The 26723-nt window shown below is 43.6% G+C and overlaps 1 protein-coding gene and 1 long non-coding RNA gene across 8 annotated transcripts in view; both read left to right on the top strand.

The window, feature by feature from the left end:
- Nucleotides 1-26723, top strand: part of LOC118386118 (diacylglycerol kinase eta-like) — an 81190-nt gene that overhangs the window by 36956 nt on the left and 17511 nt on the right. For all 7 annotated transcript variants that reach the window (XM_052522102.1, XM_052522104.1, XM_052522100.1 and 4 more), the window contains 11 exons: nt 2864-2968; nt 11165-11297; nt 16544-16650; nt 17810-17935; nt 18021-18123; nt 19943-20105; nt 24285-24393; nt 24471-24692; nt 24807-24898; nt 25187-25286; nt 25358-25673. In XM_052522102.1, the coding sequence (XP_052378062.1) occupies nt 2864-2968; nt 11165-11297; nt 16544-16650; nt 17810-17935; nt 18021-18123; nt 19943-20105; nt 24285-24393; nt 24471-24692; nt 24807-24898; nt 25187-25286; nt 25358-25673 (1576 nt within the window). The remainder of the gene's footprint in view (nt 1-2863; nt 2969-11164; nt 11298-16543; nt 16651-17809; nt 17936-18020; nt 18124-19942; nt 20106-24284; nt 24394-24470; nt 24693-24806; nt 24899-25186; nt 25287-25357; nt 25674-26723) is intronic.
- LOC127931072 (uncharacterized) lies at nt 25684-26311 on the top strand. Its single transcript, XR_008139692.1, has 3 exons — nt 25684-25903; nt 26042-26179; nt 26271-26311. It is a non-coding gene; the product is annotated as an uncharacterized LOC127931072 (long non-coding RNA).

Below are 26723 nucleotides of genomic sequence, written 5' to 3'. Positions count from 1 at the left end.
TGTGTGTGTGTGTGTGTGTGTGTGTGTGTGTGTGTGTGTGTGTGTGTGTGTGTGTGTGTGTGTGTGTGTGTGTGTGTGTGTGTGTGTGTGTGTGAGTCTGATCCTGTCATGTACCTTTCTGCAAATGGTAATTTTTCTTTGCATGTTAGTGAATAGAACATTGTAATGCCTTGCTATTCAATTTAGATGATCAAATCTTGATGGCTCTAATGCTGTGATCTCAACTCGAGGCAATTGAACCCTCATTTAGATAGATGATACCCTTGTATTCCAGCCCATTATAGAAGCTGAATGTTAGGTTAGCTACTGTATGACTCTTGTTAATGTGTTCAAGCAATGAGAACCCAATCTTGATGTGATTTTCTCGATAACGGGTAGCTGTAGACTCATAGTGGGATCCTCGTGATTCGAGATGACTGTGGGGTTATGAAGAGTCTGCTCTAGAAGGTGAAAAATGATTGATTATTGAAATTATTACCAATCAAACATGGTGAATTAATTGATATGATTATAAAACACACACACACACACACACACACACACACACACACACACACACACACACACACACACACACACACACACACACACACACACACACACACACACACACACACACACACACACACACACACACACACACACACACACACTCCTCATCTGCCCTTTGACCTAAGTCTGAGGTGGCTCATCAGGGAACTTCTCTCCCTCAAGAGTTTCCAGTGCTATTTATAGAAACACACTCCAGTTTCCCTAGGCAACCATCCTTCATCCCCTACAAGCACACACACGCGCGCACATACATACACACACTCCCTCTCTATGTAACCCTGCAGCATCAGGTCACTCTAATCCTAGAGAAAGAAGGGGTCGATTGCAGCGAACAGGCAGAACGCAGTGCTACACGTTAAAGTGCAACTAACGGGAGATAACATGTTAAAGCAAACTTGCATGCAACGAAAAACCCACCAGAAAAAATCTGCAGATTAGTTCACCTCTAGTTGTTACCAGAGATACCGTATATAATGACGAGATGGTCTTGTCTCCGCTCTAACAATGGGAGGCGTTGTCCCAAAGGCGGGAAGGCTTGCCACTTGTTCTGCTTGGTCTAATTAGCCAGCTATATCTAACAAGACACACACGCAAACACACACACACCGCAACGAACACAGAGGGGTCAGTGAGGTGAGTGTGTGACGTGCACAGGTGTTTCTTTTATCCGTCAGACAGACAGAGGGCCGCCGTGTGGAGCTGTTTGTCTGTCTGTGGACACATCCGTTCTTTTATCCCGACATGATTTATTCATCCACAACAACACCATTACAACGCACAACGGCAACAGTCACATCGCAGGGGGAAAGAGGTTGGATCTGCACGGAACCCGTGAAGCTGTAACTGTCCATGTCTCCTAATGGAGAAGACAATATGGCTGACAAACGGTATCAGTCTTATTCTTTTGCATGTCATCATGCATTATAGTTACTGTAGCACATGAATGTGTTACTGTAGATTTCGTGCAGAAAATACTGCACTAATACAATTGTGTGTGTGGTGGGGGAGGGGTTCTTTGTTCAAAGTTTTAAGTATATCTGCCTCATACACAAGAGGTGATATGTGATATGTGTGTTGTATGCCACACGGACACATGAGACACACACACACACACAAACACTGATGGGTGGCTGCTGTGTGTGAGCTAACGGCTATGTTTCCACTCCTGGTAATGTGCTCAGAGCCTCAGATGCTGCTGGTCCACAGGGCAGACAGACCTGGACACAGCTGCTGAGATGTAGGGAGGGAGGGATGGATAGCACAGGGAGGGAGGGATGAGTGTGGGTGGGCACTGTGACAGAGACTGGGTAATTATCAGGTGAAAATATACAAATAGATCTAAATTGGTGTATGCGTGCATTTGTGGGTGTATGCATGTATGCGCTTTGTTAGAAGGCGTTTCAGTGTGTTGTGTGGCACTTTTTTTGTGTTGAAGGTTTTTGGTTGCAGTGTTTGTGTGTGTGCGTGTGTGTTATGGTCGTCTTTATTAGAAGGTGTTTGTGTGTGTTGCTGCGTGTTGCTGTGTGAACCCCCTGCCTCGAGTCTCCCAGCACTGAATCCTTGTCAGCCGTGTTAACACCCCCTCTATCGCTACCTAAAAGGACAACAGGAAGAGGAAGAGGGGGATAGAGAGAGGAGAGAAAATGGTTAGGGATAAAAGAGAGGAAATAGAGAAGACCGAGAGAGTAGAGAAAGAAATAAGGCAGAGGGAGAAAAGAAGAGAAGAAAAGAAGAGAGGAGGGAGAGATAGAGAAGCGATAGAAGATAAGACTGAGTGATGAATAAGTGATGAATGTTGAAAGGGTTGTGTCTGTAATGTCTGTCTGTCTGTCTACTGGGAGCCTCTCCCTCCCTCCCTCAGCCTGGAGAGAGAGGGAAAGAGAGGAGGAGGAGGGGGGGCTATGGGCTCTCGGCCTTTACCAAGGCACTCCGCCTGTCACCTCACCTCAGACTCAAAACATGAGGGAGTGTGAGCGGGCAGACAGAGAGAGAGAGAGAGAGAGGGGAGGGGGGATAAGTGATAAGGAAAAGAGTGAGGACATGTTTGAGGGGGCTGAGAGAGAGAGAGACAGGGCAAGCTAGCACAAGGAAATGTTGCGGAGAAAAAGAACGAGAGCGAGGCAGATCGTGAGCGCCTAAGAGAAAAAAGGGAGAGAAAGCGAGGGAGGGGGCTTGTCCTCACTCCCCTCTTAAAGACGGAGAGCGGATCTCCCGACGGCTCAGAGGCTAGGCAGAGGACTCTCTCTCTGTGTGTACACTCATCATCCTTGTCTCTCCATCTCTCTATCCACCCATCCATCTATCCATCCAGGTGATCACTCCATTCCGCAGGCTCATCCTCTGCGCGGAGAACAGGAAAGAGATGGAGGACTGGATCAGCTCGCTGAAGTCCGTCCAGTCCAGAGAGCATTACGAGGTAAGACCCGATCCATTCCCTGTTCTCTATAGCAACAGATCCACTGCCTGTGTGGGAGCGAGAGAGAAAGAGGGAGAGAATAAGAGGGGAGGCATGGAGAGAGGGGGAAGGAGAGAATTGGGAAAAGGAGAGGAGATGGAATGGAGAGTGTTGCAGAAAACAATAGATCTTTGATCTGAGCATTGGTTAACTGTGGAGGCTTATGATGATGTCAGTTTCTGATGGTTAGATAGCAGTTATTTAGCCGTTATATATTGTTGTAATATTGCATTGTTTCTATTGTTTATTTTGGAGATTTATGTGAGCGGCAGGGTAGCGTAGCGCAGGATAGTGCAGGAAAGTGCAGGGTAGTGCAGGATAGTGCAGGGTAGCGCAGGGTAGTGTACTCAGTGGGTCCCGTGCTCTGTAGCGTGCTGTGTACTGGATCATCTATTTCACCCACTAAGGGTGGTCGCGGCTGCCCAGCTCACAGGAGGCATACACACATGTGTATGCACACGCACGTACACGCACACAAACAGTGTTGTATATACAGACAGTCTTAACAGGTTTTTACCAGCTAGTGTCTGTCTCCTCTCTCCTTACTCTCTGTGTCTTCCCTTACAGAAAAAAACACATGATTTCACATGTTAAATTTCTCCATGTTTTGCAATCATGTTAAACCATGTGGTTTTTAGAAAACTTCTCACGTGATGATATTTCACATGAGATTTCACAGGTGATGCCCTGCAAACAAAAATGTGTAATTTGGATGTCCCCCAACACCTCCCACAATTATAGGGTTTACAATTTACATATTTGACACACTTTGACATACACTAAATGACCAAAAGTATGTGGACACCTGCTCGATCAAACATCTCATTCCAAAATCATGGGCATTAATATGGAGTTGGTCCACCCTTTGCTGCTGTAACAGCCTCCACTCTTCTGGGAAGGCTTTCCACTAGATGTTTGAACATTGCTGCGGGGACTTTCTTCCATTTAGCCACAAGACCATTAGTTAGGTTGGGCACTGATAATGGGCAATTAGATCTGGCTTGCAGTCGGCACTCCAATTCATGTCAAAGTTGTTCGATGGGGTTGAGGTCAGGGCACTGTGTAGGCCAGTCAAGTTCTTCCACACCGATCTCAACAAACCATGAAGTTGGAATGGTGACTTTGTGCACGGGGGCCTTGTCATGCTGAAACAGGAAAGGGCCTTCCCCAAACTGTTGCCACAAAGTTGGAAGCACAGAATCGTCTAGAATGTCATTGTATGCTGTAGCGGTAAGATTTCCCTTCACTGTAACTAAGGGACCTGGACCGAACCATGAATAACAGCCCCAGACCATTAGTCCTCCTTCACCAAACTTTACAGTTGGAACTATGCATTGGGGCAGGTAGCATTCTCCTCACATCTGCCAAACCCAGATTCGTCCGTCGGACTGCCAGATAGTGAAGCGTGATTCATCACTGCAGAGAACACGTTTCCACTGCTCCAGAGTCCAATGGCGGAGAGCTTTACACCACTCCAGCCAATGCCTGACATCGCGCATGGTCATCTTAGGCTTGTGTGCGGCTCCTCGGCCATGGAAACTCATTTCATGAAGCGCCCGACGAACAGTTATTGTGCTGACGTTGCTTCACTCGGGAGTGAGTGTTGCAAACAAGGACATACGATTTTTACACAGTACCTTCAGCACTCAACAATCCCATTCTGTCAGCTTATGTGGCTTACCACTTCGTGGCTGAGTCGTTGTTGCTCCTAAACATTTTCACTTCACAATAACATGCCTTACAGTTGACCGGGGCAGCTCTATCAGGGCAGACATTTGACGAACTGACTCGTTGAAAAGGTGGCATCCTATGACGGTGCCACGTTTAAAGTCACTCTTCAGTAAGGCCATTCTACTGCTAATGTTGGTTCTATGGAGATTGCATGGCTGTGTCCTTGATTTTATACACCTGTCAGCAACAGTTGTACCTGCGATTTGAAGTCATAACCTCTTGGCATTCCAATATTCCTGCTACGCCACCATGTCTGTGTCAAAAATGGATTTCCCCATATTCCTACACTTTAAACTTCAAAGTAAATCTCAGCTTTGTTAAAAATACACTCAAGAAAAGCTATTATATTAATCACAGTGATTCAGGAGTAACATTAAAACAGAATAACACAGTGCATTTGGAAAGTATTCAGACCCCTGGACTTTTTCCACATTTTGATAGGTTACAGCCTTATTCTAAAATAGTTTTAAATACATTTTCCCTCTCATCAATCTACACAAAATACACCACAATGACAAATGATACAATTTTTGCAAATAAAAAAAAAGAATACCTTATTTACATAAGTATTCAGACCCTTTGCAATGAGACTCGAAATTGTGCTAAGGTGCTTCCTGTTTCCATTGATCATCCTTGAGATGTTTCTACAACTTGATTTAGATGAAATTGATTGGACATGATTTGGAAAGGCACACACCTGTCTATATAAGGTCCCACAGTTGACAGTTCATGTCAAAGCAAAAACCAAATTACGAGGTTGAAGGAATTGTCCGTAGAACTCCGAGACAGGATTGTGTCGAGGCACAGATCTGGGGCAGTGTACCAAAACGTTTCTGTAGCATTGAAGGGTCCCAAGAACACAGTGGCCTCCATCATTTTTTAAATGGAAGAAGTTTGGCACTACCAAGATTCTTCCTAGAGCTGGCTGCCCGGCCAAACTGAGCAATCGGGGGAGAAGGGCCTTGGTCAGGGAGGTGACTAAGAACCCGATGGTCACTCTGACAGAGCTCCAGAGTTCCTCTGTGGAGATGGAAGAACGTTCCAGAAGGACAGCCGTCTCTGCAGCACTCTACCAATCAGGCCTTTATGGTAGAGTGGCCAGGCGGAAGCCACTCCTCACTAAAAGGCACATGACAGCCCTCTTGGAGTTTGCCTAAAGGCACCTAAAGGACTCAGACAATGAGAAACACAATTCTCTGGTCTGATGAAGCAAAGATTGAAATCTTTGGTCTGAATGCCAAGCGTCACATCTGGAGGAAACCTGGCACCATCCCTACGGTGAAGCATGGTGGTGGCAGCATCGTGCTGTGGGGATGTTTTTCAACGGTAGGGACTGGGAGACTAGTCAGGATCAAGGGAAAGATGAATGGAGCAAAGTACAGAGAGATCCTTGAAGAAAACCTGCTCCAGAGCATTCTGGACCTCAGACTGGGGCAAAGGTTCACCTTCCAACAGGACAACGACCCTAAGCACACAGCCAAGACAATGCAGGAGTGGCTTCGGGACAAGTCTCTGAATGTCCTTGAGTGGCCCAGCCAAAACTCTCCCCATCCAACCTGACAGATTTTGAGAGGATCATACGGATCATACCCAAGAAGACTCTATGCTGTAATTGCTGCCAAAGGTGCTTCACCAAAGTACTGTAAAGGGTCTGAATACTTATGTAAATGTGTGGGTTTTTTGTGTTTAAAAAGAATTGTTAATCATTTTGCTAAAATATCGGAAAACCTGTTTTTGCTTTGTCATTATGGGGTATTGTGTTCAGATTGATAAGGAAAGAAAACGATTGAATCCATTTCAGAATAAGGCTGTAACGTAACAAAATGTGGAAAACGTCAAGGGGTCTGAATACTTTCCGAATGCACTGTATACCCCACAAACATTAGACAACTATACAGGAAACCCTCAAATGTATGAAATAAGTAATCAATGATGAGAGAATAGTCAGATTAACCTAAGAGCAAATATGTATAGGTAATATAGGTAATGAATAGGTAATGGTAATGAATGCTAATGTATAGGTAATGAATCTGTAGGGCACTTTGTGGCGCAGCAGAAAGATCAGCATACCCCAAATCCAGAGGTTGAGAGCTCAAATCCCAGGTGGGGTCATATTGAAAATTCACCACTAAGTGACCATGTCAAATATAAATGTTAGAGATGTTTACACTATTTTATCTGAACAGTGTACCACTTACCTTAAACCTCCATACCATTTCATTACTTTCCTGACAAATAAACACTTGTGAAATGTGCATTTTCACATGTGCAATCACACTTTTGTGATATCACATTTTCACATGTGAAATAGCTGTTTTCACATGTGGAGCTGAAATATCCACTTTTGAAAACAAGAGACGTGAGGTCAGTTAGTTGTTCACGTGAAACCATATGTTCACCTGTATTCAAATGTGCAGTTTCACATGTGAAATGTGCAGTTTCACATGTGAAAAACATTCACATGTGAAAATCAAATTTGCGGTTTTACATGTGAAAAACGTTCAAATGTCACCTGTAGTTTCATGGTTCCAACATGTTGACATTTTTCATCTCGTCACATTTGTTTCACTAGATGATGTTTTCTCATATGTAGCTTCACATTATCACACGTTGCTTTGACTTGTTGACACATGTTATCACATGAACTTCACATAAAATCACGTGCTCCCGTGAGACTACATGAAACGGGATCGCATGTCAAATTCACGTGTTTTTTCCCCCGTGAAAAACACACAACACCAGTATCCTCTCTAACGAACCATTTAATGTTATTACAACAGCAAAATAAGAGTGGATCTTTGATATTCATGCTTAAAAACAATCATTGTAAAATCTCAACTTAACAAACATCAAGATGATTATAAAAGCATCTAGAAATGATCCTTTTGAAATGTTCTGCCGTGACAAGAAACATATCACTGTTGATAGCGGTTGACTGCTACGCTTGTCTCTGGGGAAGATAAAGAATATATGGTAGAGTGCCAGCACTGCATATTAAAGCCTTTGATTTGGGAATGAAAGATGACATAAGATTGTTTCCATCTCTGACCCCTCTCCTCTCCTCTCCACTGCAATGCAGTAGCACCCCAGAGCAATAGAGTAGAGCTACAGGTTCAGGAAACTATACTCCCATGTTGGAACCACAGGTTACAATTCTAATAGGGCGGAAAGGATAGATGTTATGTTTGTCTGTGTGGTATGAATCCAAAAGCTTATGTTAAATGGATAATGGGACATTTTGGTAATGAAGTGCTTTTTTTCTAGTCACCCAGAGTCAGATAATATCTCTGTGTGCAGTTTAGAATGTAGTTTCTGTGCCATTGCTAAATGATTGTCTCCAGGAACAACTAGCTAGCTCCTCTCAAAAGCAGGGAAAAACCCTTCTAACTACTCTAAAGATTGGTCAGTTCTAGTCTTACAAAGCTGCTATCAAGTAGTTGCCAAAATGTTGCACTATCCCTTTAGGTAAAGACTTTGTTTATTGAAGTATGGTTAAAGCCTTCTTCTAATCTACATTGTAAAAATATCAAATTATTGTATAAAGTATAGTAAAAGAATGTCAAATTAAGTCAATGTTTGCAAATGCTTGTGTAAAAGGCTTGTGTAAAATGCTTGTGTAAAATGCTGGTGTATAGGCTCTGTTTTGCTCACCCCAAAGAGAACTGTGCTGTGTAAAAACATTGTACACTGCAGTGCAATTTGTGGAAAGCAATTTGTAACTTTTCTTTAACTATGTCTTTGAGAAATATTTGTTTCAGTAAATGGTGTGAAAATGCGTTTGCACGCAATTCAAATTCAAATCAAATGTTATTTATCACATGCGCCGAATACAGCAAGTTTAGACCTTAAGCCCATAACCAACAATGCAGTTTTAAGAAAAATAAGAGTTAAGGAAAATATTTAATAAATAAACTAAAGTAAAAAACAAAAGATCAACAATAAAATAACAATAACGAGGTATATACAGGGGGTACCGGTACCGAGTCAATGTGTGGGGGTACAGGTTAGTCCAGGTTATTGAGGTAATATGTCAGTACCAGTCAAACGTTTGGATACACCTACTCATTCCAGGGTTTTTCTTTCTTTCTTTTTCTTTTTCTTTTTTTACTATTTTCTACATTGAGAAACTATTTTCTACACAAGACATCAAAACTCTGAAATAACACATGGAATCATGTAGTAACCATAAAAGGTGTTAAATAAATCTAAATATATTTTAGATTTGAGGTTCTTCAAAGTAGCCAGCCTTTGCCTTGATGACAGCTTTGCACACTCTTGGCATTCTCTCAACCAGTTTCATGAGGAATACGTTTGATGCAGCACTCCATCTGATGCAGCACTCCATCACTCTCCTTGGTCAAATAGCCCTAACATAGCCTGGAGCTGTGTTTTGGGTCATTGTCATGACTACCACAGCATTCTTCAGCATTCTTTGATATGCCATCCCACCTGGTATGCGCTTAGTGGGACTATCATTTGTTTTTCAACAGGACAATGACCCAAAAGACACCTCCAGGGTGTGTAAGGGCTATTTGACCAAGAAGGAGAGTGATGGAGTGCTGCATCAGATGACCTGGCCTCCACAATCACCCGACCCCAATTGAGATGGTTTGGGACGAGTTGGACCGCAGCGTGAAGGAAAAGCAACCAACAAGAGCTCAGCATATGTGGGAACTCCTTCAAGGCTGTTGGAAAAGCATTCCCCATGAATCTGGTTGAGAGAATGCCAAGAGTGTGCAAAGCTGTCATCAAGGCAAAGGGTGGCTACTTTGAAGAATCTCAAATATGAAATATATTTTTTATTTCATAACACTTCTTTGGTTACTTTGTGATTCCATATGTGTTATTTCATAGTTTTGATGTCTTCACTATTAATAGTAAAAATAAAGAAAAACCCTTGAATGATTAGGTGTGTTCAAACTTTTGACTGGTCCTGTAGATGGAGGTAGGGGTACAGTGACTATAAATAGATAATAAACGGCACGTAGCAGCAGCGTAAACAAAGGATGCCAGGGGGGTTCAGCAGTCTGTTCAGCCGTCTTATGGGGGTAGAAGCTGTTAAGAAACCTTTTGGACCTAGACTTGGCTCTCCAGTACCGCTTGCCGTGTGGTAGCAGAGAGAACAGTCTACAACTAGGGTGGCTGGAGTCTTTGAACATTTTTGAGGATCTGAGGACCCATGCCAAATCTGTTTCAGTCTCCTGAGTGGAGGGTACAAAACATGCACCCCTGAGGGGCCCCCGTGTTGAGGAGCAACATGGCAGATGTGTTCTTGTCTGCCCTTACCACCTGGGGGCGGCCCATCAGGAAGTACAGGATCCAGTTGCAGAGGGAGGTGTTTAGTCCCAGGGTCCTTAGCTTAGTTATGAGCTTTGAGGGAACTATGGTGTTGAACGCTGAGCTGTAGTCAATGAATAGCATTCTCACGTAGGTGTTCCTTTTGTCCAGGTGGGAAAGGGCGGTGTTGAGTGCAATATAGATTGCGTCATCTGTGGATCTGTTGAGGCGGTATGCAAATTGGAGTGGGTCTACGGTTTCTAGGATGATGGTGTTGATGTGAGCCATGACCAGCCTTTAAAAGCACTTTGTGGCTACAGATGTGAGTGCTACGGGTTGGTCGTCATTTAGGCACAGGGACTATGAAGGTCTGCTTGAAACATGCTGGTATTACAGACTCGGACAGGGACAGGTTGAAAATGTCAGTGAAGACACTTGCCAGTTGGTCAGCGCATGCTCGGAGTACACGTCCTGGTAATCCTGCGGCCTTGTGAATGTTGACCTGTTTAAAGGTCTTGCTCACATCGGCTACGGCGAACGTGATCACACAGTCGTCCGGAAAAATTGGTACTCTCATGCATGCTTCAGTGTTGCTTGCCTCCAAGCAAGTAATTTTAGCAATTACATTTACTTTTGATACTTAAGTATATTTAGAACCAAATACTTTTTGACTTTTACTCAAGTAGTATTTTACTGGGTGACTTTAGTTTTTACTTGAGTAACTTTCTACTAATGTATCTATACTTTTACTCAGTTATCACAATTGGGTACTTCCCCCCACCACTGTTAACTAATTTACTGCATGTTGATGTCACCATGGAAGGCCAAAACTCTATCCTAAAACAGGCTGACATTTCAGGCGGTCATTTCAAACAGCTCTTACACTAAAAGGGCATTATAATAATTTCCACAATTTCACAGTATTATTCCAACCTCATAGTGTAAAAATATCTACAAAACACAGGAAATCATGTTTTTGACTGCACTATGCCTTTAAGGTAATTTGTGCCATTCTGTCTTTTCCAAATGTTATGGTTATTTCTCTGTCTGTGTTTTTTAACATGAGCAAAATTGAGCCTAATGTGTAAAGTATAGTGCCTGACTGTATATCCTGGTGTTGCCAACCTGATTTAACCTTTCGTTTGCCAGACAGCACAGTTTAATGTGGAACATTTCTCAGGGATGCACAACTGGTATGCCTGCTCCCACGCACGCCCCACCTTCTGTAACGTCTGTAGAGACAGCCTCTCTGGCGTCACTTCCCACGGCCTGTCCTGCGAAGGTAAGAGTCTCACGCACACACACACACACACATCTCTGTTTTATCTCTCCTATCACCTCTCCTCCTCAACTATCTGTCCATCCCTCCTCCAACGTCTTTCCATCTACTCATTAATGGACCAGCGAGAAGCATGCTACTGCTCTGTGTGTCCCTCTTGGGCTGTGGTAGTTTCTATCAGTCCTGGGCAGGTGTAGGGGAGTGGAGATATAGGACTGGGGCTGTACAATGGGGAATAGGACTTACTTACTTATTCCTCTTCGCTCCCTGTGGAGTATAAATTCGCAACAAGCCCACACCATCCAGAGAATAGGTCTATAAGCTCATAGAAGGGCAGGGCTGGGGGCAGTTCAATTTAAGTATCCATTCAATACTACTTTATGCTTTGTTTCCCTCTGGATCGATTAAGTATAGTATAGTAGGGCAGAGCTGTGCAGGAGCTGAATGATAGGGGATTGGTGTATTCGCTGGAGAAATAAGTTGTGGGTTGAGAAGAGCGTACAATTTGTCCTAGACGTTGTAGTGTCTTCTTTGCTGGCTAGCCTACTGTGAGAGGCTAATGATAACCCATTAATTGCTCTGAAATGAAGGGCTTCCTCCTTGAAGCCTCCTCAAAGGCTATTATGGATGTGTGTGTGTGGCGTGTGTGGCTCATAGACTGCTCCATACATGTAACCCTAGTATGTCTGTCTCTCCCATCTGCAGTCTTCTACATTATACATGTTTTATGGTTTGAGATGATGTGGAAGGTCAGACTAATCACACACGAACACACACACAGACACACCACACACGCACTTGCAGATGATGTGAATGCTATAGGCTAATTAGCATTAGATTCATATTCATATGGTGTTCATTATGGTTGTCTGACTCACAGGATCCTTATATGAAACCAGGAAGTGGTGTATAAATAGTACTGGTGTAAAAATGGTTGGTTATACTGTTCCTTTGCAGCTTAGGTGTGGATAGATGGAGCAGTCTAAAACAGAGCCCAATGAAACAGTGGCAGTTGCGTCATTCCCACTATTTTCTATTAATTCAGTTGTGCTGATTAAACTTGTTAGGTATGAATCATATACAGTACCAGTCAAAAGTTTGGACACACCTACTTATTCAAGGATTTTTCTTTATTTGTACTATTTTCTAGATTGTAGAATGATAGTGAAAACATCAAAACTATGAAATAACACATATGGAATCATAAAGTAACCAAAAAAGTGTTAAATAAATCAAAACATGTTTTAGATTTTAGATTCTTCAAAGTAACCACCCTTTGCCTTAATGACAGCTTTGCACACTCTTGGCATTCTCTCAACCAGCTTCATGGGGAATGCTTTTCCAGCAGTCTTGAAGGATTTCCCACATATGCTGAGCACTTGTTGGCTGCTTTTCCTTCACTCTGCGGTCCAACTCATCCCAAACCATCTTAATTGGGTTGAGGTCAGGTGATTGTGGAGGCCAGGTCATCTGATGCAGCAATCCATCACTCTCTTTGGTCAAATAGCCCTTACACAACCTGGAGGGGTGTTTTTGGGTCATTGTCCTGTTGAAAACAAATAATAGTCTCTAAGCGCAAACCAGATGGGATGGCGTATTGCTGCAGAATGCTGTAGTAGCTATGCTGGTTAAGTGTGCCTTGAATTCTAAATAAATCACTGACAGTGTCACCAGCAAAGCACCCCACACCAGCACACCTCCTCCTCCATGCTTCACGGTGGGAACCACCTACTCTGCTTCGCATAAAGACACAGATGTTGGAACCAAAAATCTCAAATTTGGACTCATCGGACAGATTTCCACCGGTCTAATGTCCATTGCTCGTGTTTCTTGGCCCAAGCAAGTCTCTTTTTCTTATTGGTGTCCTTTAGTGGTGGTTTCTTTGCAGCAATTCACAAAGTCTCCTCTGAATAATGGATGTTGAGATGTGTCTTACTTTAACTATGAAGCATTTATTTGGGCTGCAATTTGAGGTTTAGTTGACTCTAATGAACTTATCCTCTGCAGCAGAGGTAACTCTGGGTCTTCCTTTCCTGTGGCGGACCTCATGAGAGCCAGTTTCATCATTGCGCTTGATGGTTTTTGCGACTGCACTTGCAGAAACTTTCAAAGTTCTTTCCATAATATGGACTTGGTCTTTTACCGAATAGGGCTACCTTCTGTATACCACCCCTACCTTGTCACAACACAACTGATTGGCTCAAAAGAAGGAAAGAAATTCTACAAATTAAGTTTTAACAAGGCACACCTGTTAATTAAAATGCATTTGAGGTGACTACCTCATGGAGCTGGTTGAGAGAATGCCAAGAGTGTACAAAGCTGACATCAAGGCAAAGGGTGGCTACTTTGAAGAATCTCAAATATAAAATATATTTTGATTTGTTTAACACTTTTTTGGTTACTACATGATTCCATATGTGTAATTTCATAGTTTTGATGGCTTCACTATTATTCTACAATGTGGAAAATGAAGAAAAACCCTTGAATGAGTAGGTGTATCCAAACCTTTGACTGGTACTGCATATGTAACCTTTATTTTACCATTAAGGTAAATTAAAAACAAATTCTTATTTACAATGACAGCCTGGCAAAAGACAAAAGGCCTCCTGTGGGGCAGGGATTAAAACGGAGAGACAAGACAGACAACATAGACAGAACACACTTGGCAACAGCACAGATACATAATTTTATGTTGACATTTTAGTCATTTAGCAGACACTCTCATCCAGAGCAACTTACAGGAGCAATGTCACCATGATACACGAAGAGAGACCTATGGCAATAGCACAACATTGCACACGCATTAACAAGTGCAGACAACAGCACAATGGATACTTCATCTGTTAGGGGGAAGAACATATTGAGTCCTAATATTCAAGAGGCTGTGTGTGTGTGTGGCCGTCAGACAGTCTAATAAAGGGTGTCTCTCTCTCTCTCCCTCTCCGCCTCAGTCCTTGATTAGAGAGTTAAGATAAAAATCAGAAATGGAACTGGCTTCCAGGTTCAGATTTGAATTTGCCTTGTCTAGGGTATCGGATCATTAGCTTCTTCTGATTCATTCTGATTGCAATGTTGTGGCTTCATGGAAGAACGCTTTTGTAAAGAACATTGCTTTCACTATTTTTGTCTCCTTTTTGGGACATTGGACCATGTGCTGATCTCTATATTTCAACTGATAAAGCAACACCTACTGTACAGACACAGCTTGATGTGTGTATGTTTGTGTGTGTGTGTGTGAGTGTGTGAGAGAGAGATTCTTAAGTGGTGAGAACAGCTAGACAGACGGTTTCACAGCAATCAGAGCTGCTTATGGTTTACTTCGATTTCCTGCACAGGACGATCGATAGGAATTGATGTATGTGTCACACACACGCCTCCCCAACCATCCCCTGGCTACAAACAGTCTGAAACCAGGAAGACGATCTCTCTCAAAACAAACATCTCGTATCCGTCTGCAATCAATGTTTCTCTAATCTAACTCTAAATGCATTTAGTAGAACATTTCACGACTTGAAGAGAAACACAATGTTTATCACAGTCTGCCAATGACAAGCGGTGACACTGGCCAATTAGTCTCGTGTGTGTGTTTGTGTGTCCGCACGTGCCTGCATGAGTGCATGTGTTTGTATCTGCGTGTTGTTTCTGTAGTGGAACTTTCCAAGTCCAGTCATTTTATGGTTGGCTGATAAGTGCCTCCTCATCCATAATGAATATACATACACTGAACAAGAATATAAATGCAACATGCAACATATTCAAAGATTTTTACTGAGTTACAGTTCATATGAGGAAATCAGTCATTTGAAATACATGTATTTGGTCCCTAATCTATGGATTTCACATGACTGGGAATACAGATGTTCATCTGTTGGTCACAGATGTTGGCTTTTTAAAAGGTAGGGCCGTGGACCAGAAAACCAGTCAGTATCATTTGCCACACCTGTCAGGTGGATGGATTATCTTGGCAAAGGAGAAATGCTCACAAACAGGGATGTAAACAAATTTGTGCAAAACATTTGAGAGAAATACACTTTTTTTTGCCACATGGAGCATTTCTCTGATCTTTTATTTCAGCTCATGAAACATGGGACCAACACTTTACATGTCATGTTTATATATCTTTTCAGGATACATTATGAACTTCCTCCACTCAATGTGGTGGTGAGATATAAAGTATTCAGTGTCCATTTAGCAGACCGCTCTTATACAAAGCCACGCACAGTAAGTGCCTTACAGGCTGGCCCTCATTCATAGACTGTATGCATAGATGTACAGTATTGTGGTGGCAGAATTTGGAGTTTTCCACAACAGTATGTTCCATAGTCCCTCTCTTACTCAGGTTCCTCTCATGCATACAGAATTGGGTTTTACAGTTCACATTGTTTTGAGCAGCCGGTAGGCTCGTGACAGGGATACAGACAGTATATTCTGGGCCTCTGACACTTGCCGCCCCGGTGATGTGAGTGTATGTATTTTGATGCAGTGGATCCTAGTATTTTGGTGCGCGGTAGCAATAGGTACTCTCTGGTACCTAATTCAACACAATTGTACCAAATTATGCCTATGCTTGTCAAACCCCTAAAAAAATAGCTTCATAGGCTATTACTGTTTAATTACCATTTTACCTTGTAAAAATCGGGCAATTTCAGTAGGGTACAATTAAATGCTACCATGATACTGTACGGCAGGGCGGCAGGTAGCCTGGCGGTTGGGCCAGTAACCGAAAGGTTGTCGGTTTGAATACCCGAGCAGACGAGGAAAACATCTGTCGATGTGCCCTTGAGCAAAGCACCTAACCACAGTTTGATCCAGGGGCATCTTCCTACTATGGCTGACCCTGATTCCACTGGACTTATCCGGTGTATTTGACATGTAAGGGCTCACACGCAAGCACACAGGTACAAAGGGCTGGGGATAGAATTAAGATTGGCTCTGGTCCTCTTTCTGTTAAACACACCGGCAGACATGGCAAAATGACCAAATGACAGAGAGAGAGAGCACGCTTAGGATGGGGCTCAGTCACGGGACAGTCCCTGCTCTCGTTTTGAGACACACTCACCAGGCAGGGTTAGCACTGGGGACTGAAGCACATTTTCACCAAACACCTCTCCTCTGTCTGTTTATACACCATGCTGGCAAACCCATTCTCATCAACCTCTCTCGCTGTGGTGTTGAACATGATGCTCTGTGTTGTTGCTATTGTTGACCAGACTAACGGGGTGTGTTTGTCGTTTGCGTTTGTTTTCCAGTGTGTAAATTCAAAGCTCACAAGCGGTGTGCCGTCAGGGCCACCAACAACTGCAAATGGACCACACTGGCCTCCATAGGGAAAGACATTATCGAAGACGAGGATGGGGTGAGTGTGTGGGTGTGTATTCATGTACAGTTCCTTCGGAAAGTATTCAGACCCCTTGTCTTTTTCCACATTTTGTTACATTACATCCTTGTTCTAAAATTGATTCAATTGTCCCCCCCCCCTCATCAATCTACACACAATGCCTCATAATGACAAAGCAAAAACTGAAATATACATTTACGTAAGTATTCAGACCCTTTACACAGGACTTTGTTGAAGCACCTTTGGTAGCAATTACATTATTGAGTCTTTTTGGGTATGACGCTACAAGCTTGGCACACCTGTATTTGGGGAGTTTCTCCCATTCTTCTCTGCAGATCCTCTCAAGCTCTGTCAGGTTGGATGGGAAGCTTTGCTGCACAGCTGTTTTCAGGTCTCTCCAGAGATGTTCGATCAGGTTGAAGTCCGGGCTCTGGCTGATGATGCCACCACCATGCTTCAACGTAGGGATGTTGCCAGGCTTCCTCCAGACGTGACGCTTGGCATTCAGGCCAAAGAGTTCAATCTTGGTTTCATCAGACCAGAGAATCTTGTTTCGAATCTTGTTTAGGTGTCTTTTGGCAAACACCAAGCGGGCTGTAATGTACCTTTTACTGAGGAGTGGCTTCTGCCTGGCCACTCTACTGTAAAGGGCTGATTGGTGCAGTGTTGCAGAGATGGTTGTCCTTCTGGAAGGTCCTCCCATCTCCACAGAGGAACTCTAGAGCTCTGTCAGTGACCATCGGGTTCTTGGTCACCTCCCTGACCAAGGCCCTTCTCCCCAGATTGCTCAATTTGGCCGGGCAACCAGCTCTAGGAAGAATCTTGGTGGTGCCATGGTGGTGCCATGGTGGTGCCAAGGTGGTTTCAAACTTCTTCCATGCCTTTCCAAACGTATTTCTGTTTTTTAGTTGTAAGAAATTTGCAAACATTTCTAAGAACCTGTTTTCGCTTTGTCATTATGGGGTATTTTGTATAGATTGCTGAGGATTTAACAAAATGTGGATAAAGTCAAGGGGTCTGAATACTTTCCGAAGGCACTGTATATCTGTGTGTGTCCTTGTGTACATACTTGTGTGTGTGTCAGCAACTGATGGCACGAGAAGGTAGAAAATAGAATAATATATTTCTACCCCTGATAAACGTTGTACCTGACTGACTCACTCCTCATGCCCTGTAGATTGCCATGCCCCACCAGTGGCTGGAGGGGAACCTGCCTGTTAGTGCCAAGTGTGCTGTGTGTGACAAGACGTGTGGCAGCGTGCTCCGACTGCAGGACTGGCGCTGCCTCTGGTGCAAGGCCATGGTGAGTGTGTGCGTGTGGAGTGTGTGTCTGTGTGTATGGTGTGTGTGTGTGTGTGTGTTCTAACACAAACTCTGTGTTTTTCCAGGTACACACAGCTTGTATGGACTTGTACCCCAGGAAATGTCCCCTGGGCCAGTGTAAAGTCTCCATCATCCCTCCTACTGCTCTCAACAGCATCGACTCGGATGGTACACACACATAAACATACACACACACACACACTTCATTACAATGGGCCATATTGCATATCTGTAAGCCTGTTCCCGCTCCTATATCTCCCTCTCTCTCTGTTCCCACCCCTCTCTCTCCCTCTATCTCTGCCCCTCCCCCCCTGTCTCCCCATATATCCCCATGTCTCCCTCCCTTCTCTCACCATGTCTTCCCCTCTCCCTCTTTTCCTCTCCTTCTCGTTCTTCCAAATATCTTCCTCTCCCTCTTCAATGCATTTAACCCCTCCCCCCTCCACATGCCAGGATTTGCCCTCGTCCCAGTGCAGGCTTGAGAGGGCTCTAATCTAATTGGCTGCTAGCTGACTGTGGCACGTGCTGAAACGTTGTGACTTTCCTCCCCCTCTCCTCTCCCATCTCTGCTCCGCCGCTGCCAAGATTAGAGAGAGAGAGAGAGAGAGAGAGAGAGAGAGAGAGAGAGAGAGAGAGAGAGAGAGAGAGAGAGAGAGAGAGAAGGTGGCAAAGAGAGAGAGAGGGATAGAAAGATGGAATGAGAAGAGAGGGAAAATGAGAAGGGTAAAATAATGATAGAGAGAAAAGAGAAGCAAAGAGATGTGGAGGATGGAGAGAGCAAAGGACAAAGAGAGGGGGATAGAGAGAGGGAGAAAGGAATGACAGAAAGAGAGTGAAGGAAGAGAGAATGAGAGTGTGGATGGCAGCACCCCTGGGGACTGTCACCATTCGCCCCCGCGCAACACACACACACACACACACACACACACACACACACACACACACACACACACACACACACACACACACACACACACACACACACACACACACACACACACACACATACATACACTCAAACTTAAAGCCTTTTCACACAGAGTAATGTTGACACACAGGAGGCGTATCAATCTGCCATATGATAAATCGTATAAACGCACAGGCTCGCTGTCCACAGTGTGTCTCCTGCTTAGAATGTGGGCTAATACAGCACGTGCCACACACAACTGCACAGCCTGACTCAGTACTGTGATACACACACACACACACACACACACACACACACACACACACACACACACACACACACACACACACACACACACACACACACACACACACACACACACACACACACACACACACACACACACACACACACACACACACACACACTTTGATGCCTCAATGATGTTGCAGCGTGTGGGTGTTATGATACAGTAGTTAATGGGTGATCCAGCACAGTAGAATCTCTCTTTTCTTTTCATCTCTTCGTCTTCTCACATCCCTTCTATTAGTCACTGTGACACGGCTCAGAGTCTGGATATTGTTAATACACTTTGGATTAACCAGTGGATTTGACAGTGATAAACAATGTGATAAATGTGGTAGAGATGAATAAGAATACATGTAATTGTTTCTGATGTCCTATCTACAGTGTATCACCATCTACAATAGTTCCGTACCGTTTATCAGATCACGTCTGCATTTTATTTACTACTAGAATTGGCTAGTACTCTTAATATTTGAGCACAGATTCATTAATCTATCTATTCATCAATCCATTCAGTCATTCAAACCTTCATTCATGGGGCGGCAGATAGCCTAGTGGTTAGAGCGTTGGACTCGTATCCGGAAGGTTGCAAGATCGAATCCCCGAGCTGACAAGGTCAAAATCTGTTGTTCTGCCCCTGAACAAGGCAGTTAACCCACCACTCCTAGGCTGTCATTGAAAATAAGAATTTGTTCATAACTGACTTGCTTAGTTAAATATAAATCACTTTTTCATTCAATGTAAAAACAGTTTTTTTTGTGTATTTGTGTTCAGGCTTCTGGAAGGCCACCTGTCCTCCGTCCTGCGCCAGTCCTCTGCTGGTCTTCGTCAACTCCAAGAGTGGAGACAACCAAGGGGTTAAATTCCTCCGACGTTTCAAGCAGCTCCTTAACCCTGCTCAGGTGTTTGACCTGGTCAATGGCGGACCACATCTAGGGTGAGTCGGCTTGGCTAGTGGAAACCGCTCGGCATTTCCACGCATAATAGAGCGGCAACTCTGATGGTTTACAAATGCAAGCAAGTTTTGAAATGATTATGTTTTAGTCAAATATTATATCAATTTGGGCTTCTTGCGGTCAATTTGCAGTCGATAAATGATTTGTAATTTTGTTCCGGCCTGATTCACTGACTGAACGTCTTGTCAAAGAAATCTAATTTATTTTGGGATATTGTCAGAAAGAACTTCTAAATTCAAGGCAGGAGATACAAAATGATTCAGAAGAGAATAGAACACATGACTTTTTGTTACTTTTTTTCTCAACTTGTTTCTATTACTTTTTAGTACGTCAAGCAAACTTACAGAGAAGGTAGCCAGCTAGCTTTGTAGCCATGGATTGTGCTCCTTACATTGTTTAGTACCAGCAAAACACCAACATCCCGTTTTGCTGGTACTATTTATTGAAGTTGCCAGTTGAGGACTTGTGAGGAGGCGTCTGTTTCTCAAACTAGACACTCTAATTTACTTGTCCTCTTGCTCAGTTGTGCACCAAGGCCTCCCACACCTCTTTCTATCCTGGTTAGAGCCAGTTTGCGCTATTCTGTGAAGGGAGTAGTACACAGCGTTGTACGAGATCTTGGCAATTTCTCGCATGGAATAGCCTTCATTTCTCAGAACAAGCATAGACTGATGAGTTTCTGGCAATTTTGAGCCTGTAATCGAACCCACAAATGTTGATGCTCCAGATACTCAACTCCCAGATCCCAGAACAACAGCAAAGGACCTTGTGAAGATGCTGGAGGAAACAGGTACAAAAGTACCTATATCCACAGTAAAATGAGTCCTATATAATGAGTCCTATATTGACACCTGAAGCCACTGCTCCAAAACCGCCATAAATAAGCCAGACTATGGTTGGCAACTGCACATGGAGACAAAGATCGTACTTTTTGGAGAAATGTAATCTGGTCTGGTGAAACAAAAATAGAACTCTTTGGCCATAATGACCATCGTTATGTTTGGAGGAAAAGGGGGAGGCTTGCAAGTCGAAGAACACCACCCCAACTGTGAACCACGGGGGTGGCAGCATCATGTTTTTGGGGTGCTTTGCTGCCGGAGTGACTGGTGCACTTCACAAAATAGATTGGATCATGAGGGAGGAAAATTAGGTGGATATATTGAAGCAACATCTCAAGACATCAGTCAGGAAGTTAAAGCTCGGTCGCAAATGAGTCTTCCAAATGGACAATGACCCCAAGCATACTTCCAAAGTTGTGGCAAAATGGCTTAAGGATAACAAAGTCAAGGTATTGGAGTGGCCTTCACAAAGCCCTTACTTCAATCCTGAAGAACATTTGTGGGCAGAACTGAAAAAGTGTGTGCAAGCAAGGAGGCCTCCAAACCTGACTCAGTTACTCCTGCTCTGTCAGGAGGAATGGGCCAAAATTCACCCAACTTATTGTGGGAAGCTTGTGGAAGGCTACCCAAAATGTTTGACCCAAGTTAAACAATTTAAAGGCAATGCTATCATGTACTAATTGAGTGTATGTTAACTTCTGACCCACTGGGAATGTGATGAAAGAAATAAAAGCTGAAATAAATCATTCTCTCTACTATTATCCTGACATTTCACATTCTTAAAATAAAGTGGAGATCCTAACTGACCTAAGACAGGGAATGTTTACCAGGATTCAATGTCAGGAATTGTGAAAAACTGAGTTTAAATGTATTTGGCTAAGGTGTATGTAAACTTCCGACTTCAATTGTATATACGGGGGGGATACAACCTTCACAGCTCTGCAGATTTTGCATTGTTATTAGATCATTTATTTTGGTACTGTCCATATGTAGCTTGTTTTTAGTCACAAATTCAGGAATGGCTGAACACTTACCTGGAGCTAACTATGCAGATAGCAAATACTGGGTGATTTGAAAAGTCATAGTCAATGGATCAAAAATATGAGAATTATTTTAGTAAAACTATTTGTCTTAAATTTACAACCTGTAGAAACATTTGTGAAACATCGCAGCACAGTTGAAAAAATATATGGCAAATAGAAATCCAATAGGGATGGTGTTAAGAGAGATGGAACGAGTTGAATGAAGCTGAAAGGTGGGACTAATAACAACAAGATACTAATGTAAAATATACTGTGTCCGTAAAATGTATATAGTATGTATAAGCTGGAAGTAGAAGCCTACGGGTTGTTGTTAATTTGTTTACTCCAATTAGGGGAGGGGTGGTAGGGGTATTGTAAAATAACAAAGGAAAACATACTTTTATAAAGATATTTATACAGTACCAGTCAACTTTTGGACACACTTACACATTCAAGGGTTTTTCTTTATTTTTACTATTTTCCACATTGTAGAATAATGGTGAAGACATCAACACTATTAAATAACACATATGGAATCATGTAGTAACCCAAAAAAGTGTTAAACAAATCAAAATATATTTTATATTTGAGATTCTTTAAAGTAGACACCCTTTGCCTTGATGAAAGCTTTGCACACGCTTGGCATTCTCTCAAACAGATTCATGAGGTAGTCACCTGGAATGCATTTCAATTAACAGGTGTGCCTTGTTAAAAGTTAATTTGTAGAATTTCTTTCCTTAATGCTTTTGAGTCAATTAGTTGTGTTTTGACAAGGTAGGGGTGGGATACAGAAGAACAGTTCAAATAAGCAAAGAGAAATGAAAGTCCATCATTACTTTAAGACATGAAGGTCAGTCAATCCTGGAAAATTTCAAGAACTTTGAAAGTTTCTTCAAGTGCATTCGCAAAAACAATCAAGTACTATGATGAAACTGCCTCTCATGAGGACCGCCACAGGAAAGGAAGTTACCTCTGCGGCATAGGGTAGGTTAATTAGAGTTAACTGCACCTCAGATGGCAGCACCAAATAAATGCTTCACAGAGTTCAAGTAACAGACACATCTCAACATCAACTGTACAAAGGAGACTGTGTGAATCAGGCCCTCATGGTTGAATTGCTGCTAAGAAAGCACTACTAAAGGACACCAATAAGAAGAAGAGACTTGCCTTTGCCAAGAAACACAAGCAAGTGGAAATCTGTCCTTTGGTCTGAGGAGTCCAAATGTGAGATTCTTGGTTCCAACCACTGTGTCTTTGTGAGACGCAGAGTAGGTGAACGGTTGATCATGAAGCTGGTTGAGAGAATGCCAAGCGTGTGCAATGCTGCCAAGGCAAAGGGTGGCTACTTTGAAGATGCAGCCAAGAGGCCCATGATCACTCTGGATGAACTGCAGAGATCTACAGCTGAGGTGGGAGACTCTGTCCATAGGACAACAATCAGTCGTATATTGCACAAATCTGGCCTTTATGGAAGAGTGGCAAGAAGAAAGCCATTTCTTAAAGATATCCATAAAAAGTGTCATTTAAAGTTTGCCACAAGCCACCTGGGAGACACACCAAACATGTGGAAGAAGGTGCTCTGGTCAGATGAAACCAAAATTGAACTTTTTGGCAACAATGCAAAATGTTATGTTTGGCGTAAAAGCAACACAGCTCATCACCCTGAACACACCATTCCCACTGTCAAACATGGTGGTGGCAGCATCATGGTTTGGGCCTGCTTTTCTTCAGCAGGGACAGGGAAGATGGTTAAAATTGATGGGAAGATGGATGGAGCCAAATACAGGACCATTCTGGAAGAAAACCTGATGGAGTCTGCAAAAGACCTGAGACTGGGACGGAGATTTGTCTTCCAACAAGACAATGATCCAAAACATAAAGCAAAATCTACAATGGAATGGTTCAAAAATAAACATATCCAGGTGTTAGAATGGCCAGGTCAAAGTCCAGACCTGAATCCAATCAAGAATCTGTGGAAAGAACTGAAAACTGCTGTTCACAAATGCTCTCCATCCAACCTCACTGAGCTCGAGCTGTTTTGCAAGGAGGAATGGGAAAAAATTTCAGTCTCTCGATGTGCAAAACTGATAGACATACCCCAAGCGACTTACAGCTGTAATCGCAGCAAAAGGTGGCGCAACAAAGTATTAACTTAAGGGGGCTGAATACTTTCGCAAGGCACTGTAGATACTGGGGACAGAGACAGGGTGGCTGGTGCCCTGATCAGGGAAGAACAGGGACAGAAGCTACACTGTTCAATGACTCTGACACTAGTACCATTCCTCTGTGTGCTCTCCAGGCTGCGTCTCTTTCAGAAGTTTGATAACTTCCGGATCCTGGTGTGTGGAGGGGATGGGAGTGTCGGCTGGGTCCTCTCTGAGATAGACAAACTCAACCTCCACAAACAGGTAAGAACCCTCCCCCCCTGTCTCCCCCACACACACTTCCCCTCTCACTCTCTCCCCCCCTCTCTTTCTGTCTCCAGTGCCAGCTGGGTGTGCTGCCCTTGGGCACGGGAAACGACCTGGCGCGGGTGCTGGGCTGGGGCCCATCGTGTGACGATGACACGCAGCTTCCCCAGATTCTGGAGAAACTGGAGCGGGCCAGCACCAAGATGTTGGACCGCTGGAGCATCATGACCTACGAGATAAAGCTCCCCTCCAAACACAGCGGGCCCGTCACGCCAGACGACACTGACGACGGCCAGGTACACAACATCTGACACATTAAGATTTGGAGGTGTTTTATAATGTAACGGTATCCCCCTGGCCTTGCTTAGTTTTTTGCTAATTCTGCCTTTCTCCTCTCTCTGTGTCCCCAGTTCCAGATCTCAGCATATGAAGACTCGGTAACTGCCCATCTCACCAAGATCCTCAACTCTGATCAACACTCTGTGGTCATCTCCTCCGCTAAGTGAGTGTCTTATCTCAACACTGCTTACTGCTAAATGGCTGCTGACAATTTCATTTAATGTGAACTCACGCTCTCCTTTCATCCCCCGCTTCTCTCTCTCTGTCTCGCTCTCTCTCTCTCTACTCTATTTCTTTTGACTCTCTCTACTCTCTCTACTCTCTCTACTCTCTCTCTCTCCTCTCTCTCTCTACACTATCTCTCTTTCTCTATTCTCTCTACTCTCTTTCTACTCTATCTCTCTCTACACACTATCTCCCTACTCTGTCTACTCTCTCACTGTCCTTCCAGGATCCTGTGTGAGACAGTAAAGGACTTTGTTGCCAAAGTGGGGAAATCTTACGAGAAAAGTATTGAGAATACAGACGAGTGTGACACTATGTCTCTCAAAGTAAGTAACCCCCCCCCACACACACACACACATGCACACACACACTAACCTAACTCTCCTTTTCCCAACAGTGTGCCATCCTGAATGAAAAGCTAGATTCACTCCTCCAGACCCTCAACACAGAAGCCCAGTCACTCCCACCACCTCTTCCCCTTTCCACGCCACCAATCGTTGAAGAGGAGGAAGAGGAGGAAGACGAGGAGGAGGAGGTGAGCGAGGAGTCGTTGACCGAGCTGAAGGAGAAACTGGAAGCGGAGGAGAGCGAAAAGGGAGGAGAGAAAGGAAGAGGTTCGCCACACAAGCTGTTCAGAGCTAAAGAACAGCTGATGTTACGAGCCAACAGCCTGAAGAAGGCTGTACGACAGATCATTGAACAGGCCGAGAGAGGTACGTAGATATAGAACATAACAGATCATCGAACAGGCCGAGAGAGGTACGTAGATATAGAACATAACAGATCATCGAACAGGCCGAGAGAGGTACGTAGATATAGAACATAACAGATCATCGAACAGGCCGAGAGAGGTACGTAGATATAGAACATAACAGATCATCGAACAGGCCGAGAGAGGTACGTAGATATAGAACATAACAGATCATTGAACAGGCCGAGAGAGGTACGTAGATATAGAACATAACAGATCATCGAACAGGCCGAGGGAGGTACGTAGATATAGAACATAACAGATCATTGAACAGGCCGAGAGAGGTACGTAGATATAGAACATAACAGATCATCGAACAGGCCGAGAGAGGTACGTAGATATAGAACATAACAGATCATCGAACAGGCCGAGAGAGGTACGTAGATATAGAACATAACAGATCATCGAACAGGCCGAGAGAGGTACGTAGATATAGAACATAACAGATCATCGAACAGGCCGAGGGAGGTACGTAGATATAGAACATAACAGATCATTGCACAGGCCGAGAGAGGTCGTAGATATAGAACATAACAGATCATCGAACAGGCCGAGGGAGGTACATAGATATAGAACATAACAGATCATTGAACAGGCCGAGAGATACGTAGATATAGAACATAACAGATCATCGAACAGGCCGAGAGAGGTACGTAGATATAGAACATAACAGATCATCGAACAGGCCGAGAGAGGTACGTAGATATAGAACATAACAGATCATCGAACAGGCCGAGGGAGGTACATAGATATAGAACATAACAGATCATTGAACAGGCCGAGAGAGGTACGTAGATATAGAACATAACAGATCATCGAACAGGCCAAGGGAGGTACGTAGATATAGAACATAACAGATCATTGAACAGGCCGAGAGAGGTACGTAGATATAGAACATAACAGATCATCGAACAGGCCGAGGGAGGTACGTAGATATAGAACATAACAGATCATTGAACAGGCCGAGAGAGGTACGTAGATATAGAACATAACAGATCATCGAACAGGCCGA

Source organism: Oncorhynchus keta, chromosome 7, assembly GCF_023373465.1.
Source record: "Oncorhynchus keta strain PuntledgeMale-10-30-2019 chromosome 7, Oket_V2, whole genome shotgun sequence".
Lineage (NCBI taxonomy): Eukaryota > Metazoa > Chordata > Actinopteri > Salmoniformes > Salmonidae > Oncorhynchus > Oncorhynchus keta.
Note: the sequence above shows the minus strand (reverse complement) of the source record. Positions and strands in the feature narration are given on the sequence as shown.